This window comes from Lemur catta, chromosome 15, assembly GCF_020740605.2.
Source record: "Lemur catta isolate mLemCat1 chromosome 15, mLemCat1.pri, whole genome shotgun sequence".
Lineage (NCBI taxonomy): Eukaryota > Metazoa > Chordata > Mammalia > Primates > Lemuridae > Lemur > Lemur catta.
The window spans coordinates 57,145,786-57,165,355 of NC_059142.1; the positions used below are offsets into that span (position 1 = coordinate 57,145,786).

Below are 19,570 nucleotides of genomic sequence, written 5' to 3' on the forward strand. Positions count from 1 at the left end.
TTTTCTTCTAATTTCAGTGAAGGTAGAACCTATTCCCGCAATTAGCCATGCCACGTTAGGCGCTGCTAGCCGGATCATTCAGCCATCACAGACCACCCCTGTCCAGACGGTCACCATAGTACAACAGGCACCTCTAGGTCAACACCAGCTACCAATAAAAACTGTAACACAAAACGGGACTCACGTGGTTCCAATCCCTGCCGCGGTCCACGTCCCGGTGAACAACGGTAAGAAACTGCCGCTCCTGTGGGTGCTGATACCAAACGCAGAGACCCTCTGCTCCATGAGAGGAGGTGTTTGGTGTTTTGGTGCTGACGGTTAGTTTTAATTTTCTCTCTGAGGAAATGTTTGTATTTCTAAGCTGTAGGAAATCTAATACTGCTGCTGCTATTAGGAGAACTAGGAAGTGTTTGTGGGAGTCGGCTGTCGTGGAGTCACACTGAGGAGACTCTGCAAAGAGATAGCGTTTCTAACACCTTGAGAGAGAAAAACACTCTCGACCTGTGTAGATACCTGGGTGCAGCCTCGAAGCAACCTGACATCCGGGGGTAGAACATAGTCCCCCGTGCTGTGGCAGACGTGTGGCATGGCACTGCCCTCCCCGCGGGAGTGTCTGTGCCCGAGGGTTTCTGGCGGTGGAAGTAGAGACCCCTGCTCCTCTGCCCCTTGCTCTGAAAGCCCTTGGAGACCCACGCGGGCAGCACCACGAGTGTTCTGCCGGGGACAGTGGGAAGACAGCCGCCTCCTCAGCACGGCGACCTGCCTCCACCCTGCCCCGCGGAGCTGGGCACAGGGTCAGAGTCCTAAGTCGACGCAGGAGTTCAGGGTCCTCAGAGCTGGTGCTGACAGAGGTTTCGGCAGCCGGGGCCCAGCCCAGGCGTGTGCAGCCTGTGGTGTCATGTGATAGGTGTGGGCCGTCGTGCCATGTGCGCTGATCCTGGCACCTGCAGGACCTCAACAGTAGAATCAGAGGCTCCCAACCCAAACCCACACTCGGTGCCACAGGGTGCTTTCTTTGAAAAAGGGGAACGGTCCGTTACCAGTTTAAAATGCCTGTTTTCTGGGCGCTGTGTCTCCTCAGTGATAAGGCGATCGAGGCCTTGTTCTGCTTTTCTCTGAGTAACTGACTCTGGTCCCGGCTGGTCCAGTATAACAACCTGGTGGCTCCGTGAGCGGCCGGGTGTGGAGAGGCCCTGGTCGTTCTTCCCGGTGGCGGCCTGTGGTGCCGGCCAGTGGCTCCCGGAGTCGCGTGGGTCAGCACCGCCTGGGGAGCGTGTGGGGCCCCGGTGCTGGCGTCCCCAGTTTTCGACCAGACAGGCCTGGCAGGGGCCAAGGACGTGCATTTCTAACACGTCCAGGCTGCCGAGAGCCGCTGTGCAGGTCAGAGGCCTGGCTCTTAAGGGGAGTTTGAAACACTGTATTCCTTTCACTTACCTAAGTGGGTAACTAACATGGTTCAGTATAGTAATAAATTTAAACAAGGCTTTTAATTTTCTAATATTGAAAGTATTGGCGTTTTAAAATAAAGCTGTTACTTCATTATTTCATATGTACTCCTGGACGCTAAATACAGCTGTGACTAGACACCCACCGCGGCCCGCGGCCTTGGCCTTGGCCACTGCACTCACTCCCCACAGACTGTGCGAGTCGTACGTGTACTTTGTGCTCAGATGTCACTAATCCTGTCTTTCCACTGTAACAATAAAATACAGGTATAAAATTGCACATTTCCACAGCTAGAGAGAAAAAAATAGAGATATAATATTAAGATGTATTTGTGAGTAAAAGGATTGACTTATCTATTATTCCTACAGAATTGATCAAAACCAAAAATGTAATAAATTCTTATAAACACAAATTAAAATTTTTATGAAGATGCATTGCTTAATATATCAAGATTTTAAAGACAACACTTGTAATCCCAGTAGTTTGGGAGGCCAAACTGAGAGGATCGCTTGAGCCCAGGAGTTTAAGATCAGCCTGGGCAACCTAGTGACACCTCATCTCTACAAAAAATTTTTAACAATTAGCTGGGCATGGTGGTGTCACCTGTAGTCCCAGCTACTAGGGAGGCTGAGGCAGGAGGATCGCTGGAGCCAAGGAGTTGGAGGCTGCAGGGAGCTGTGATGATGCCACTCTAGCTTGGGTGACGGAGCAAGACCTTGTCTCTAAAACAAAAAGACAGAGGGAGGAGGAACAGGAGATGCTGAAGCTCCTCCCAGTTACATGAGAAAGTCAGTGATGTTTTAACACATGGCTTTAGCTGATCTCTTAGTGGGAGGTCCTATTAATTGTTTGATTTGGTTGAAATCTTTGACTTAGAAACCACTTGGTTTGAAAAAGGATTTATTTCCAGGAGATAATAATTCAGCTTCACAGCAGCAGTATAGTCTGTTATTCCGTTGTCTCATGCTCCAGCCCAAAGGTGGTGAGAGGGGGGGCTGTGCAGAAAGAGGAGGTGTCGGGTCGGCTTCACGGAAGACCCCGTCGCACGCAGAGCACCTGCAAGTGGTTTTCCTCTCAGCGGTGTTGGGTGCAGCTTCAGTGCTGAATACCTGGTGTGAAGGCCACTACTTGGGTGCCCCGAATTTTGACCTCCTTCACCCTTGAAAGTCCCTCTTGAGAAGGGAAAGTGGTACCTGTGGTTAGCACATTTTCATAATCAGAAGCTCTGCTGTTTTTGTTTTTTTAATTTTATTTTTCTTTTAGAGACAGAGTTTTGCTCTGTCACCCAGGCTGGAGAGCAGTGATGTGACCGTAGCTCACTGGGCTCAATGATTCTGCCACCTCAGGCCTCCCAAGGAGTTGGGACTACAAGCGTGTGCCACCACACCTAGCTGATTCTCTTATTTTTTTGTAGAAACAAAAAAAGGTCTCACTGTGTTGCCCAGACTGGTCTCAAACTCCTGGCCTCAAGCAGTCTTTTCTCCTCAGCCTCCCAAAGTGGTGGGATTACAGGCATGAGCCACCACTCCTGGCCAGGATTCTCTTTTAATAGATAAGCACAATGCTGTCATTATACTTTTAAAAATTAATAACAATTTGTTTATACCCAGTAGGTCATGAGAGTTCAAATTAATTGATTCTTTTTTTTCAATTGTAGTGAAATATACATAACATAAAATTTACCATTTTAACTATTTCAAAGTGTACAGTTCGTTGATATTAAGGACATTCACAATGTTTTGAAACCATCACATCTATCTAATTCAAAAACATGTTCAACACCCAGGACACCCAGCCCCAGTGAGCAGCCACCCGTAGACCCTCCTCCCCGAGGTCTCTGGAAACCTCTGACCTGCCTTCTCTCTCTGGATTTGCCCGTCCCTGACCTCTCATGTGAATGGAGCCATGTGATCTGTGGCTTTTCCTGTCTGGCTGCTTCTACTTTGCACAACATGTCTGAGGTTCCTCGTGTCATAACTTATCAGTACTCCATTTGTTTTTCTCGCCAAACACTGCTCCTGTAATGTGCTGTGTGTTCGTTCATCAGTTGAGGGACGTGCAGTTTCTACAGTTAGGCTGTTGTGAGTAGCGTTGCTGTGAACATTCATGCACAAGTGTGTGTTTGAATCCCTGTTTCCATTTCTTTTGGACCTAGGAGTGGAATTCCTGTGTCATACGGTAAATCTGCATTTAATTTACTGAGTAACCACTGCAGTATTCTTCACAACAGGGGGCTTTTCCACATCCCTGTCAACAGTGGTTCCTATGTGTCCATTTTCACTTGTGGACAAGCAACACTTGTCCATTTCCTATTTGTTTTTTTTTTTTTTTCCTGGAGACAGAGTCTCACTCTGTTGCCCAGGCTAGAGTGAGTGCCGTGGCGTCAGCCTAGCTCACAGCAACCTCAAACTCCTGGGCTTAAGCGATCCTCCTGCCTCAGCCTCCTGAGTAGCTGGGACTACAGGCATGCGCCACCATGCCCGGCTAATTTTTTCTATGTATATATATTTTAGCTGTCCATATAATTTCTTTCTATTTTTAGTAGAGACGGGGTCTCGCTCTTGCTCAGGCTGGTCTCGAACTCCTGAGCTCAAACGATCCACCCGCCTCGGCCTCCCAGAGTGCTGGGATTACAGGCGTGAGCCACCGCGCCCGGCCTTCCTATTTGTTTTTTATCGTGATCATTTTGGTGTCGTGGTAGGTGTGAGGTGGCAACTTGTGGCGGTTTTGACTTGCGTTTCCTGATAACTGGTGGTGTCGGGCGTCTTGCCCTGTGTTTGCGGTTATTTGTACCCCTCCTGCCAAAGTGTCTGTTTAGGTCCTGTGCCGTCTTATCATTGGGTGCTGTGTCTTTTTGTTTTGGAGTCGTAGGATTTTTGTGTTCTAGATACTAGACTCGTGTCAAACAGACAGTGTACCTCGGAGACTGGGTTTGGCTCCAGACCCCCACGGGAAAGCAAGTCACACCAGTCTTTTGGTTTCTTGGTGTATATAAAGGTTGTATTTACACTGTACTGTAGTTTTTTAAGTGCGTAATAACACTGTTTAGAAAAACAATCTACATACCTTAATTTAAAACTACTTCTTGCTGAACATTCCTAACGATGCCCTGGGCTGCAGCGGGTCCTCCTCTGCCGGGGAGCGTCCTGCCTCGGTGCTGGTCGACGCTGCTGACCAGCGGGGGAGGTGGTTGCTGCGGGTGCAGTGGCTGTGGCGATTTTTAAAAAATGAGACAGTGGAGTTTGCCGCGTTCATTGACACTTCCTTTCATGAGAGGTTTTTCTGTAGCATGCTGTGCTGTGTGATAGCATTTCACTCACAGCAGAACTTTACTTAAAATTAGAATCAGTCCTTTCAAACCTTGCTGCTGCTTTTTCAACTAAGTTTATGTAATATGCCAAATCCTTTGTTGTCATTTCAACAGTGTTCACAGCATCTTCACCAGGAGTAGATTCCATCTCGAGAAACCACTTTCTTTGCTTCTCCGTAAGAAGCAAGTCCTCACCTGTTCAGGTTTTATCCTGAGACTGCATCAGTTGGAGTCATACCTTCGGGCTTCACGTCTAATTCTAGTTCTCGTCCCATTTCCCCCGTGTCTGCAGTGACTTCATGGAAGTCCTGGACCCTTCACAGTCATCCATGAGGGCCGGAATCAACCTCTTCAAGCTTTTTTTTTCTTTTCTCCTGAGACAGGGTCTCGCTCTGTTGCCAGAACTGAAGTACAGTGGTGTCATCACGGCTCACTGCAGCCTCACACTGCTGAGCTCAAGTGACCCCACCCCGCCCCAGCCTCCCGAGTAGCTGGGACTACAGGTGCCACCATGCCCAGTTAATTTTTTAAATTTTTTTGTAGAAACGGGGTCTCACTGTGTTGTCCAGGCCTATAATTGGTTTTTATGTCATCTCGTGTTCCGTGAGGTTATCGACGACACGTAACCTGCATCCTGGTGAGAGTTGGGCTCAGGCCATTCCATGCTGCCACACGGTACCCGAGCCTGGTGTTGTGGAGGGAAGTCCACCGGCTCGTGGCTCTGGAGGTGGGGACATCCGGCCTACGTCCGGGTCCTCGTGTCTGGCGAGGGCCTCCTTGCTGTGCACTCCCGAGGTGGAAGCTGGGCTGGGAGGATTCACTGTGTTATGACAAATCCGTTCCCACAGTAACGAGCCTATGCCCTTGACAACGGCATTTCATCTATTCGTGAGGGCACAACCCTTGTTCTCTAATCACCTTCTGAAGGCCCCACCTCTTACTACTGTCACAGTGGCAGTTAAATCCTAGCATGAGTTTCGAAGAGAAACCACAGTAGTGACCTTGTCTCGTGCCTGGTATCCGTGTTCCTCAGACATGGCTGGGCACAGGCGTCTGGGTGCGTGTGTGCCTGTCTCTGTGGGGAGGACCCTGCGTCAGGCATCTGTAAACCTCCCTCAAAATGGGGGCTGCCCACAGGATGCCGGGACCAGCAGCTCCTCCGGCTCCCACGGGGTCTCAGCTGCGTCGTGGGCCCCACCTGTCCTCCCTCTGGCGGTGGGCTCCCGGCCTCTTCCTCAGCCCGGCTCCCGCTTTCGGGTAGCTTCGAGCCACCTCCTCCTGTCACCCGTTTACGCGTCAGTACGTCTCTCCTGCTGTTTCTGTCACTCGTGTGGGGCGGAGAAGGGAACCCCCCGAGTGAAGTCGAACACCTCAGGCTGCTGAGGGGGCTGAGCATTTTCAGGGGGCATTCGCTCTCCTGTCCGGGTCCTGGCTGGATCTAGAGTCACAAATAACAGAAAGCTCACACTGCCAAAGCCAGAGGGACACCTCCGCAGGGCAGTGGGGCTGTGTCTTGAATCCCGAGACAAGACTGGTGGCTGAGGCCCGGGGACTTTTGTGGCCACCCCTCAGACCGGGCGCAGCTGGGTTTCTGTCTGCTGCCCGAGTCCCTCCAGATCCATTGCGACAGCCGCTCTGAGCACCTGAGTCTGAGCCTCCATCCTGTCGGGGAAGAGCCACCAGCGCAGGTTAGGTCTGTGACTTGGGGGCACCCCGAGGAGGACAGGTGGGGTCCCAGTGCCTAGGGCCGAGCGGGTTCAGCCCAGGCGGGGGCAGCAGGACAGAGCATGCCGCGGTGCAGGGGAGCAGAGCTTTTGCTGTTCGTGCCATGTTTGACGCTGTAGTCACGTTGACAGGTCCACCCTGTCGGTGCGTCCACTCTGGAGTGTCCTCCGGTGGCGAGTTCCAGAAATGTCACCTGTGCTTAGAGCTGGAGATGGCAGGATCCCGCTGGCACCTGTGTCAGGGTCTCCGGAGAAATGGAACCTGGAACCAACAGGGCTGTGGGGTGGAGAGAGGACAGGTGGGATGTCAGGCCCAGAGTTTGAGGAACGTGCTCACTTGGTCGTGGGGCTGCCACGCAAGGGGGCTGCGGGGGCTGCACGGTGGCCGCAGCTCGAGGGTGGGGGTGGGGCGGCCGTTCTTCCCCCTCTGCGACTGCAGCGCTTCCCCGAGTCCTTCAGCGACTAGACAGGCCCACCTAGCCATGGCCGGTGATCTCAGAGTTCACTGATTGAAATGTCATCTAAAAAATGCCTGCACAGAAACATCTAGAATAATGTTTGACCAAATACCTGGCTCCACCAGGTTGGCACATAACACAGCTGTCACATCTCAGTTGGAAACTTGGATGTTAAAATCACTGAGTGTGGTTAGCGGTGCAGACTGTCGCGCTGTCGTCACTGCACACGGCTGGCGCTGGCCTGGCGCGTGCAGCGAGCGGCGCCTGGGAGGGGCTCGGCGCTGCTCTCCCCAGCCAGAGCCAGCCCCCTGCCCCGCCCAGGGGGTGCGAGGGCCTCTGCCTGGGGGCATGTCTGCAGCTCCCCATTGCTGCGACAGCAAAGCCACTTCCTGTCTGTCCCAGTCGCTCCGCGACGGCGCCGTGTTCCTCAGCACTGAGCCAAAATGGCCTGCTCGCACGGGCACAGCTGCTCACCAGGCGTCCCCCTCGGCTCCCTGGGGTTTCGTGCAGGCTCCACAGCCCGGGGTGCCGGGGGTCCTTGTGGGGTTGTGGCTTCATCCCGGAGAGGGGTCCTGACTCACTTGTCTCTTCTCAGCAGCGGCAAGCCCTTTGCACATGCTGGCGACCCACGCGTCAGCCTCGGCCTCCCTGCCCACCAAGCGCCAGAGCGGCGACCAGCCGGAGCAGCCGGAGCTGAAGCGGATCAAGACGGAGGACGGCGAGAGCATCGTCATCGCCCTGAGTGTGGACGCGCCGCCGGCAGCTGTGAGGGAAAAGGGCGTCCAAAACTAGCGACAGGGAGAGCTTTTCTTTAAGAATATCAACTTTGTGGTGCCAAAAGGAGACATTGCCTCTCGCCTGTGCTCAGAGCGCATCTCCCGGTGGTAAAGGGCCCTGCGGTTGGACTTCACCTCTCAGCACTGAAAATAAAACCCAGGCGGCCTTAAAACTCCTTAATTTAAAGACAGAAGTCACACTTGAACAAAAACCACACACAACAAAAAGTGGTTCTGGAGACGGCATCTCCGCGCCAGCGCTCGCTGTGCTGCTGCTTCCGGGCGCAGCTTTTAACTACGTGAAAAAGCTCACGGTCCTTCCGGACGACCAGCTCCTCCGTGCGAGGACGGCGCCGCACGTCAGCCTGGTGCGACGGACCCCCGGCACCGGGCCCCCGCGGGACCCACCGGCTGGCACTGGGAGGCCAGACAGTATTTTGTTCTCATGTGGAATTAGAATATTTTGAGGTGTACTTTCTTTACAAAATAATGGGGTCTTTGACATTTCACACCACTCCATTTCTGCTCTGGAAATTTTGGAATCACACAGAACCTTTCACGTGGATTTCATTTGGGGAGAAGAAACAGCGTAGTTTTGTGTTCTGTTTGTTTTCAGCCTATGGAATGATTCACTGTGTCTTGTTGGAGCTCAGGCGGAGCGACAGGGCAGCTGCAGGTGTCGGTGCTGGAGCAGCTGCCTGATGAATTCACCCACTTCCAGCGCAGGACGGCGCGGTGCTGCGGCTGCATGCGACTGCGGCCCGGGACAGCCTGTGATGGGCAAGCTGCCGGGACGCGCCCCAGCTGCACTTACTGTTACCTTTCTTGCTATTTTGTTGTTTGTTTCTTTGTGTTGACTTTGTCCCTGGCAAAATATTTTCACTCTAAGTAAAACCAGTCTCCTAAGTATTGCGTATGTGTAAAACACAGAGCCATCACTGCTCCCTTTGGAAACAGGTTTCTCTTGTCACACGCCCTTCTCAGACAGCCACAGCGGGCTCCATGGCGCGTGTGGTGTTGCAGGGTCCTCACCAGGTCCGGTGTCACCGGCCAGCTACCCGCCTGATCGTGTTGCTGTCTTCCCTGCTCGTGGCGAGTCAGCCACGTCGTGGTGGGTGGCAGGGTGGGAGCTGCGTGTCACTCCCAGGGTCTGAGCCAGCCCCCCGCGGGGAAGTGCTGGAAACGTGTAGGTCGCCTTCTGGTTTGCAGTGGGGGCTTCCCTGACCTTCCAGAACAGACTCTAGCCTGAGGGCCGACTCCTGCAGGAATGGAAGGGAGCGGGCAGGAGGCAGGTGACAGGGCAGGCGGCCCGCGCAGCCTCAGCCTGCCTCCTCAGGGAGAAAACTCGCCCTTCCATGGTGCGCGGGGTCGGGCCGAGCGGAGCGCCGACAGAAGGGCTCTAGCCTTATTGTGAACTTCTAATGTCATCATCATAACGTTATTTATTTAAATGTAGTTATTTTGGTATTTAATTTTTTTTAAAGAGCAAAAAAAACCCTGTATTTTCCTGGTGGAATGAAACAGCTCAGAATGGTATATTTAGGCAATTTTTAAAACATTTATTATTTACATAAAGACCAAATATGATAACTCTGTTCTAAGTATTGTGTGTCAATCCACAGTATGGGGCTATCACAATGTCACTGCAGATGCATATTAAAAAGTATGGAATTAGTGCACACTAGCTGGATTATAACTCAGCCATTTTAAAAATAAAAGTGGAACCGTCCCTGAACGCGTGTGTGTGTGTGTGTGTGTGTGTGTGTGTGTGTGTGTGGCAGTGGGCGGTACCGCATGCGGCGGGCCGCGTCTTCCAGGTGCTCTGCCATACCTGGGCGTGTGTGTTTTTGTCTGCAATTTGCAAAATAATTTGGATTGTGCTATTTCCTGTGTGGGGGGTCAGGCCGCTCCCCGGGCCAGTGCAGACCTGTCGGTCACAGCTGAGCAGGAGACCAGCCCTGGAGCCGTCCGCAGACAACAGGGAGACGGCTTGCGCCACACCAAACGAGTGGACCGTCCTCTGGACACGCGTGTACCCCGCAGCGAACGTCGGCACCCAGGATGTAGCCTCAGTCCGTAAACTGGTTACTTCTGAGGGAGTTTCTGTTGGGATCACAGGTAAGGAAAATGCCCGGCTCTCGGGCTGCGTGGCGTGTGCCGCGAGGCACCCAGACCCCAGAGTGCCTTTCCGGCTGGCGCCCTGCCGTCTGCTCCTCTGCCTCGTACGTGGGAGGGTGAGAGCGCCCAGCAGAGGCAGAAACGAAGCCAGGGTCGGCAGCTGCCACACCCAGGTTTTCTCACCAGTCTTCAAGGCACTGTTGTTAAATTTTGGGTTTAGCTCTGACTTCCCCAGAGCCCTCCACATGCCAAGGACTGCAGAACTGCTGTCAGCGCAGCCCTGGTGGCGATGCCTGGCCCTCGCCGGGCTGCCTGAGACGCCCTGTCCCCTGCCCACCGTGTGCAGCGGTGAACGCCGGCTCTCCACGGCGGTTCCTCAGTGTGTTCCAAGAAGTCTCTGATCTTTGCCAAACTTGTGAGCTCCTCAGGGACTGGAAACTTAATTTCAGCAGCTTTGTCCTAAAGCAAACAAGAATACAAAAGGGAAATTCACATGTGACCGAAATTGTGTCGGGCATTCCAAGTGCACGTGGCATGATGGTCGTCGGGTGGGTCTCCACTCCTTCGGTGTAGCGCACTGCGGGCAGCTGACCACTTTGTCATTGTCCTCAGCTGGAGTAACAGTAGTTGGTGGTCTTGGTCAGAGGGGTTGTGGGGGGCAGCGTCAGGACTTGGGGTTTCTGTGCTGTGAGACACATGGGGAGAAGTGACGATCTTTTTTTTTTTTTTTTGAGACAGAGTCTTGCTTTGTTGCCCGGGCTAGAGTGAGTGCCGTGGCGTCAGCCTAGCTCACAGCAACCTCAGACTCCTGGGCTTAAGCAACCCTACTGCCTCAGCCTCCCGAGTAGCTGGGACTACAGGCATGCGCCACCATGCCCGGCTAATTTTTTCTATATATATTTTAGTCGGCCAGATAATTTATTTCTATTTTTAGTAGAGACGGGGGTCTCACTCTTGCTCAGGCTGGTCTCGAACTCCTGACCTCGAGCGATCCACCTGCCTCGGCCTCCCAGAGTGCTGGGATTACAGGCGTGAGCCACCGCGCCCGGCCTGAAGTGACAATCTTGAAGCCCTAACTTCCACTATCCTAGAAAGTATAGTGGTGATTTGTGTACAGAGATTTGAAATTTTAAAAAAGCACCAAGTTCCTGAAATTCACTAAAATGTTTTTATTGATTTTAATTGAATACAGAGTATCATTGTCATTTTGGTAAACTTGGAGATTTCTGTTTGTCTTTTTAACATCCTGCTCTCTTCTGAGCACACCGTAGGCATAGAGTACTGGAGGGAGCTTACCAAGGAGCTACGCGAATGTGAGTTGCACAGGCTCTGCCAGTAGACAGGGGACCGGACCGAGTGTTTGTGCGGGCAAAGGCCTGAGGCACAGGGAGTGGCAACAAAGTCTGGCTGATTTTACCTATAGTTTTGAAAGTTATTGTGAACAGTGAGACCCCCGTCTCTGCAAATAATTTTAAATTAGCCTGGCGTGGTGGTGCACACCTGCCCAGCTACTCAGGAGGCTGAGGCAGGAGGATCAGTTGAGCCCGGGGATTTGAGACCAGCCTGGGCAACATAGTGAGACCCTATCTCTTAAAAAAATTATTTTGAAATTGTGGTTGTTGATACCATTTCTTCTGCAGACTTGCCTTTCATCCTAAGGATCAAGATCATTGCAAGCACCTTGAGATATATTTTCTCCAGAGATGAAAAAGAAACCCTTCTGAAGAGGTATGTGGGTCTTCAGGTTCCCAGACAGTAACACTGGGATGTTCCAGCTGCCGGGAGCCGTGGCGTGCACTGCGGGTGCCCCGGCGCGTGCCGGACATGCTGGGGTCAGCCCCAGGGTCGCAGGGGAAGAAGTAGTACTGGAAGTCATGACCCAGGGGTGCTTTGGGATCTAAATAAACCTAAAATTTAGTGTTCACAGAGAGTTCGTACTGGAGTGTTTGTTTCCCTAAACTGATGCCTTAATTTAAAAGCAGTTCATGTTAGCGTGAAAGAAGTGTTTATCTCGTGTCTGTACCAAGAGGCTGTCGCTTGGGACAGAGGAGCAATCACGGCTCTCCGCAGGGCTGTTGCATGTTGTGTTAACAGGTGCTGGACACGGACTATGTCAAGGTCCCTGTCTCAGGACAAAGTCCTCAGTCGCTTTGCTGAAGTCGGGCTGAGTCCAGGCGGAGGTGACAGCTGTCCCCGAGGACAGCCTGGCTGTTTCCACGGAAAAGAGGTGAGTGGAGGAGACCTTCGGGCACAGGGACAATTTGGTAGCTCTGGGGCGAGGTCTTCAGTGTGGCCAAAACCCGTTGTTGCGAGCACAGGGCCACGCCCCGGCCCTGCGGAAGACGTCGGGGCGGGTCGCAGCCGCACGCAGTCACCGTGCGGTCGGTTCCGGCTGAAATGGAGGCAGATGAAAGAAACCACAGCATGTGACGACTTAAACGTAATCTGCCTGCCGGAGCTCCCTCTCGGCCTCCCCGCCGCCGCAGGGTCAGCACGCCGTGTGGTCCCTGTCTGTGCCTGCGTCCACAGCAACAGACTTCGGATTTAAAGTGGGTCCCAAGGGACTCTGATAATGGTGTCCTTCCGAGGTGCCAGTGGCTGGACGCCACTCTGTCTGCCCCAGTGGTCACGGCTGTCTCAGGCCAGGGGGAAGGAATAAGATCTAAGTCAGTGATAGGCAGACGGGGGCAGGGCGACCAAGACCAGAAGAACCACCAGTGCGGTGACGAGTGTCCCTGCATTTTCTTCCTCGCGCGCGGCCTGGCCTGCCGTAGGGCCGCCTGGGTGTCGGCACTGCGCGGGGGGCGTGAGCGAGACACCCCGAGAGACGCCCTCTCCCCTCGTCTGGGCAGGGTTCTGCGAGGGGCGTCGTGGGGCAGAGACAGTGGCAGAAGTCGGGAAACCCTTTACTCTGAGGAACTGGGAAGCGGAGCCCCCACAGGCCAAAGAGGGCCGAGAGCGCCCCTGCTTCGCCTGGGCCCCCAGCTGGGCCCGTCGGCAACACGGCCTGCAAGGGGCTCCTCCAGGCTGAGCTCGCCAACCCCAGGGCGAGAGGGAGTGGGGGGGGCGGCTGCCCTAGTGGCTCGCGGAGCCCCCGTGAGGCGCCGAGGCTCTGAGCTGCGACGGCAGGGACTGGGAAGCCACCGACACCAGCACCGCGGCTGCTCAGAGAAAAGGCTCATTGGAGCATTTTGGATTGTAGATTTCCAGATGAGCAATGCTCAACTGGTAAATATAACGCAAGTAATCCGAAATCCCCAAAAATCCACATTCTTCCCGAAAACTTCTGGCCCTGAAGGACACTCCACTTGTATACGTAGAGGATCAAAGTAATCCAGACGAATGTAGATTGCTTATCAGAATCCTTGAAGGCCGGGTGACTGGAACGATTTTTTTAAAGGGCTGAAAGAAAATTGCTAATCTAGGGTATTACATCCATCAAAAATATCAGGAATGTTGCCTAAAAAAGATATATTCTTAGATGAAGAAAAACAAAGACTTCTTCCCCAGGAGAGCTGCTGAACAAGAAATGCTAAAGGAAGTTCTTCAGGCTAAAGCAGAATAAACTTGCAGCTTTAGGAATGAAGAGAAGAGCAACAGAAGTGGAAAATATTTGGGTAAATATAATAACTAATTTTCCCTCTTAAGTTCTTTAAAATATGTATGACTTTCCAAACCAACAACTGTAACTTGTCCTTCAGGGTTTCAGGGTATGTAAATGTAACACACACTGACGAAGTTGCAAAAGACAAAGCAAAGTTTCACTGGAAGTGTTTAAAACTACCTCTGAAGTGAACTGTGAAAGTTAGCTTTGTTTGTTGTACTCTCTGGTGCAATCACTAATGATACCTATCAAAGTTAAAAGGTCAATAGGTAAATTAAAATGGAATGCTAAAAGGAATGTCAAATAATACACAGTAAGAGCCAAGAGAAAGGAAACCTATCTCAGGAAGGGAGAAAAAACAAAAAAACTACGTGATAGAACCTCTTCAATAATGACATTAAAAATAAATGGTTTGGGCCGGGCACGGTGGCTCATGTCTGTAATCCTAGCACTCTGGGAGGCCGAGGTGGGTGGATTGCTTGAGGTCAGGAATTCGAGACCAGCCTCAGCAAGAGCGAGACCCCGTCTCTACTAAAAATAGAAAGAAATTATCTGGCCAGCTAAAATATATTATCTGGCCTCCCAGAGTGCTGAGATTACAGGCGTGAGCCACTCACTGGACCTGGCTTCTATATCATTAGTTTTAAAGCAAGTTGGGTATTATATTTTTGATCCAATCTGATGGTCTCTTTTAATTGGTGTGTTCAAACCATTTATTTTTTTTATTTTTTATTTTTTTGAGACAGAGTCTCGCTGTGTTGCCCGGACTAGAGTGAGTGCCATGGCGTCAGCCTAGCTCACAGCAACCTCAAACTCCTGGGCTTAAGCGATCCTACTGCCTCAGCCTCCCCAGTAGCTGGGACTACAGGCGTGAGCCACCATGCCTGGCTAATTTTTTCTATATATATATATTTTAGTTGGCCAGATAATTTCTATTTTTAGTAGAGACGGGGTCTCACTCTTGCTGAGGCTGGTCTCGAACTCCTGACCTCGAGCGATCCACCCACCTCGGCCTCCCAGAGTGGTAGGATTACAGGTGTGAGCCACCACGCCCGGCCAAACCATTTATATATTTTTTTTATTATTACTTTTTTTTTGAGACAGTCTCGCTGTGTTGCCCAGGCTAGAGTACCGTGGCATCAGCCTAGCTCACAGCAACGTCAAACTTGTCCTGGGCTCAAGCGATCCTCCTGCCTCAGCTTCCTGAGTAACTGGGACTACAGGAATGCGCCACCATGCCCGGCTAATTTTTTTTTCTATATATATATTTTAGTTGTCTAGCTAATTTCCTTCTATTTTTAGTAGAAATGGGCTCTCGCTCTAGCTCTAGCTCAAGCTGGCCTTGAACTCTTGACTTTGAGCGATCCGCCTGCCTCAGCCTCCCAGAGTGCTAGGATTATAGGTGTGAGCCACCGCGCCCAGCCTAAAAGTTTTTTTTTAAATGGTAATAGGTTAAAAGTAAAATGATGGCAAAAGATATATCATGCAAACACATCAAAAGAAAGTTGGAGTGGCTATATTAATACAGACAAAACCAACTTCAGAATAAGGAAAGTTACCGGGCACAACGAAGGACGTTACATAACAACATAGGGTCCATTCCCAAAGTAGCCATAATCTAAATACACAAGCACAACAACACAGCCTCCAAATAAATGAAGCAAAAACTGGTAGAAACTAAAAGGAGAAATAGATAAATCCACATTACATTTGGATGCCTCAACACTCCTCTCCAGGTAACGGAAAGAACAAATAGAAAGGCGGCACAGATACAGAAACATTGAGCAAGACCCTCAGTGAACTTGACCTACCTCCCATTAAGATACTCTGCCCAGCAACAGAACACACATTCTTGCGTGTACATGGAACACTCATCAATATCGACAAAATCCAGGGTCATAAAATAAACCTTACAAGTTTGAAAGAATTAAAATCATACATAGTATGTTCTCTGACAATAAGAGAATTAAGCTGGAAATCAATAACAAAGTTGCTTGGTTTTTTGTTAGAGACAGGGTCTCGCTCTGTTGCCCAGGCTGGAGTGCAGTGGCCTGATCACAACTCACTGCAGCCTCGAATTCCTGGGCTCAAGGAATCCTCCTGCCTCAGCCTCCTGAGTAGCTGGGACTGCAGGGTCTAATTTTTTAATTTTTTTGTAGAGATGGGGTCTGGTTGTGTTGCCCAGGCTGGTGTTAAACTCCTGTCCTCAAGTGATCCTCCTGCCTTGGCTCTGTCCAAAGTGCTGGGATTACAGGCATGAGCCACTGTGCCAGAGATGTTTGATTTCCAAACATTTGTGGAATTAAAAAATAAGACATTTCGAAATAACCCGATTCAAAGAGAAAGTCTCAAAGAAAATTAGAAAATACCTTGACCCTCTGTATCTATGGGTTCCACATCCACACATTCAACGAACTGCAGATCAGAAACATTCAAAAAACCAAAATAACAATACGATGAAAACTAATATAAAAATTCAAAATACACTATAACGTTTATATAGCATTTACATTATATTAGGCATTATAAATAACCTAGAGATGATTTAAAGTATGTGGGAGGAGGCCAGGCCTGGTGGCTCAAGTGTGTAATCCCAACACTTTGGGAGGCTAAGGCAGGAGGATCATTTGAGCCCCAAGTTCAAGACCAGGCTGGGCAATAGCGAGACCCCATCTTTACAAAAAATAATAGAAAATTAGCCAGGTGTCATGGTGGCACCTGTAGTCGCAGCTACTGGGAAGGCTGAGGCAGGAGGATCACTGGAGCCCAGGAGTTGGAGGTTCCTGAGCTATGCTGACATCACTGCACTCCAGCCTGGGTGACAGAGCCGAGACCCTGTCTCAAAATAAAGAATATGGGAGGATTGCACAGGGCAGATGCAGATACTTCCCAAATTTGATGAAGATGTGCGTGAATCAACTCATGCAATAAGGTCGATAAAATCCAAGCAGGAAAAATGCAAAGAGATCCAGAGCTAACATCACACTCCTGAAAAGACAAAGCTTTTCCTCCAAGATGGGAACAAGACAAGAATGCCCATTTTCGCTAATGCTATTCAACACTGTATCAATACTAGGAATCTTAGCCAGAGCAATTAAGCAAGAAAAGAAAGGCATCCAAGTTGGAAAGGAAGAATTAAAACTATCAATGCAGATGCCATGATCATATCTATGTACATAGACAATTCCACGGAATACACAAAGTACTGACTGGGGCTGATAAATGAATTCTGCAAAGTTGCAGTGTACAAGATCAAGTAAAAAATCAGCTGTATCTACATATACTAGCAATGAACAGTTCAAACAGAAATTAAGAAAACAATTTCATTTACAAGAGTATCCGAAAGAATTCCTACAGTAAATTTAAGGAGGCGAAAATTTCTAGACTCAAACCTACAAACTGTTCCTGGAGGAAAGTGAAGATGTCCTAAATGGTAACACCTGGTTTTTTGTTTTTTTTTTTTTCCAGAGCTAGAGTCTGGCTATGTTGCCCGGGCTGTGGGCCTCAGCCTCCCAGCACTCATGCCAGCTTTGGGGTTTACTTTTTCCTAGAGGAGTGTCGCAAGTCAGTGGCAAACAATGAGTCCATTGATAAATGGCATTAAAATCGGGAACCTGTATAATTTACCAATCAAACCAGAACTTTCTGCGCATGCTGGCGTGCTGCCCGACGGGATGGCAGGACAACAAGGGGCACGTCGGGGTGGGTCCCCTGCGGGAACCATGCACAGCCCTCTGTGCGGGAAGAAAACCAGACCCCGTCTCGTTATCTGCTTTGAAATTAATTTCAGTCACAGAGTGAACTGTGGAAACGAAACCCATGAAATAGTGTCCAAAGAAAACACTGTTTAATCACTAGTCAGTACTAGAAACCATAAGAAAAAGGGTCGATATATCTGACTACATAAAAATTCAAAGGGAATGGTAAGTGCAGCCACTCGTGCCGGGAGGCCGAGGCAGCAGGATCTCAAGTCCAGAAGTTTAAGACCAGCCTCAGCGATAGAGTGGGACCCGGTCTCAAAAAAGAAATTCAAAGGTACCATACAGTTAGGTAAAAAACCCCAACTCTATTTAATACAAAGCAGAAAAAATTAGTTTCTATAGAAGAAGCTTTTATGAACAAAAAGACCAGATGTACCGATAAGTAAGTATAGACATGTACAGCAATTTAGAAAATAACAGTTGGTTAACAAATGTATTCTTTTTTTTTTTTTTTTTTTTTTTTTTTTTGAGACAGAATCTCGCTTTGTTGCCCGGGCTAGAGTGAGTGCCGTGGCGTCAGCCTAGCTCACAGCAACCTCAAACTCCTGGGCTTAAACGATCCTCCTGCCTCAGCCTCCCGAGTAGCTGGGACTACAGGCATGCGCCACCATGCCCGGCTAATTTTTTCTATATATATATTTTAGTTGGCCATATAATTTTCTTTCTATTTTTAGTGGAGACGGGGTGTCGCTCTTGCTCAGGCTGATCTTGAACTCCTGACCCTGAGCGATCCACCCGCCTCAGCCTCCCAGAGTGCTAGGATTACAGGCGTGAGCCACCGCGCCCGGCTAACAAATGTATTCTTAAGTGTTCAACCCAACTAGACACCGGAGATCTTTTTTCTCTATCAAAGATTAACTATCATACATACATACAATATTGGTAATTGATGCAGCAGTTACATCTGTTTTATCCCAAAGAAATAATTGGACAAGTGTGTCAACGTGATTTCCATTTCTAAACTGCAAGAGCAAAAGAATGCAGATAAGCGTGCTTGCTTGGGCAGTTAAAATGTCTTGGCATGTTCATGAGCTTTAAGAAGTTAAAAACCGCCAGGCGCGGTGGCTCACGCCTGTAATCCTAGCACTCTGGGAGGCTGAGGCGGGCGGATTGTTTGAGCTCAGGAGTTTGAGACCAGCCTGAGCAAGAGCGAGACGGACCCCTTCTCTACTAAAAATAGAATAGAAATTATACAGACAGCTGGAAAAAATATATATATATATTCTATATATTCTATATATATATATGTATAAAATTAGCCAGGCATGGTGGCACATGCCTGTAGTCCCAGCTACTCAGGAGCCTGAGGCAGGAGGATCGCTTCAGCCCAGGAGTGTGAGGTTGCTGTGAGCTAGGCTGATGCCACGGCACTCTAGCCTGGGCAACAGAGTGAGACTCTGTCTCAAAAAAAAAAAAAGTTAAAAATGAGACCTAAATGCTGTTTAAACTTATAAATTTTACACCCAGATGTAGGCTCTCCGAGAGTAGTCTTCCCTGGAGGGGGAAATAGCAATTTTGCTTACAACTTTGTATTTTTCTGTATGTTCTTTGTTTTACAAGTAACATTTTGTTTTCTGATCATAAGTATTTTCCAATCCATTTTGAAGAGATAAACTATGGCACAAAAATCTTCCAAAAATGTGATTAAATGCCTTTTACGCAGAGAACTGAAAAGAGGTGAGAGACCGAGTCGTGTGAATTGACTTTCGGGAACTGGAAGCTGGTTTTAGTTGCAGAACATGCGAAGGTAAAACCCTCCGGTCGTACAAGGCTGCAGGCGGCTGCGACCAGCCGAGGCCGTGGGAGGGTGGGGCTGAGACCCAGGCAGGTGCAAATGGCCACGGGGGCCACGTGCCTGCCCAGGCTGAGGTCAGCTCGGGGTGGACCGTCGGAGGGGAAGGACAAGCGAGATGCCCCCACGAGCCTGGAAAATCAGGCAGGAAAAACCTGGGAGTCCATGTCCACCAAGGAAGCAGCTGGGAAAACAGACCAGCACCAGGGACTTCTGAGTCCCCGAGAGGCAGTGGCCGCCCGCCGAGCTTTGTGTGTGTGATGCTTCAGCTCAGCAGCCGCCAGCCGGAGTCGTCTCTGCTCAGCTGAGCGAACTCGCGCTTCACGTGAGGCTCCTGGCAGCAGGGCCACCGCGTTCTTCCCCGCGGACACTCTTCAGGGTGGTGGAAAAGGCACACGCCTGGGAGGGCAGGTGGCGCCCGGTCAGATGGGACAAGCTGCGGCCCCCGTCCCGATGCAGCGGCCTGGAAGAAACCCCTAAGGGAAGGCACAGCCCCTGTGACGTGGCTGGGCTGGCACGAGCGCTGGCCAGGTGCCCGGCTCCCAGCTGCGCCTCCCAGCGGGCAGGGCTCTCGTGTCCCG

At 50.4% G+C, this 19,570-nt stretch overlaps 1 protein-coding gene across 1 annotated transcript in view; it reads left to right on the forward strand.

Annotated features, from left to right (window-relative positions):
* FOXK2 (forkhead box K2) overlaps positions 1 to 8,626 on the forward strand; it is a 47,749-nt gene extending 39,123 nt beyond the window's left edge. The window contains exons 8-9 of the mRNA XM_045527050.1: positions 18 to 227; positions 7,534 to 8,626. Of these exons, the coding sequence (XP_045383006.1) occupies positions 18 to 227; positions 7,534 to 7,730 (407 nt within the window). The 3' untranslated portion in view covers positions 7,731 to 8,626. The remainder of the gene's footprint in view (positions 1 to 17; positions 228 to 7,533) is intronic.
* Positions 8,627 to 19,570: the final 10,944 nt, after the last annotated feature.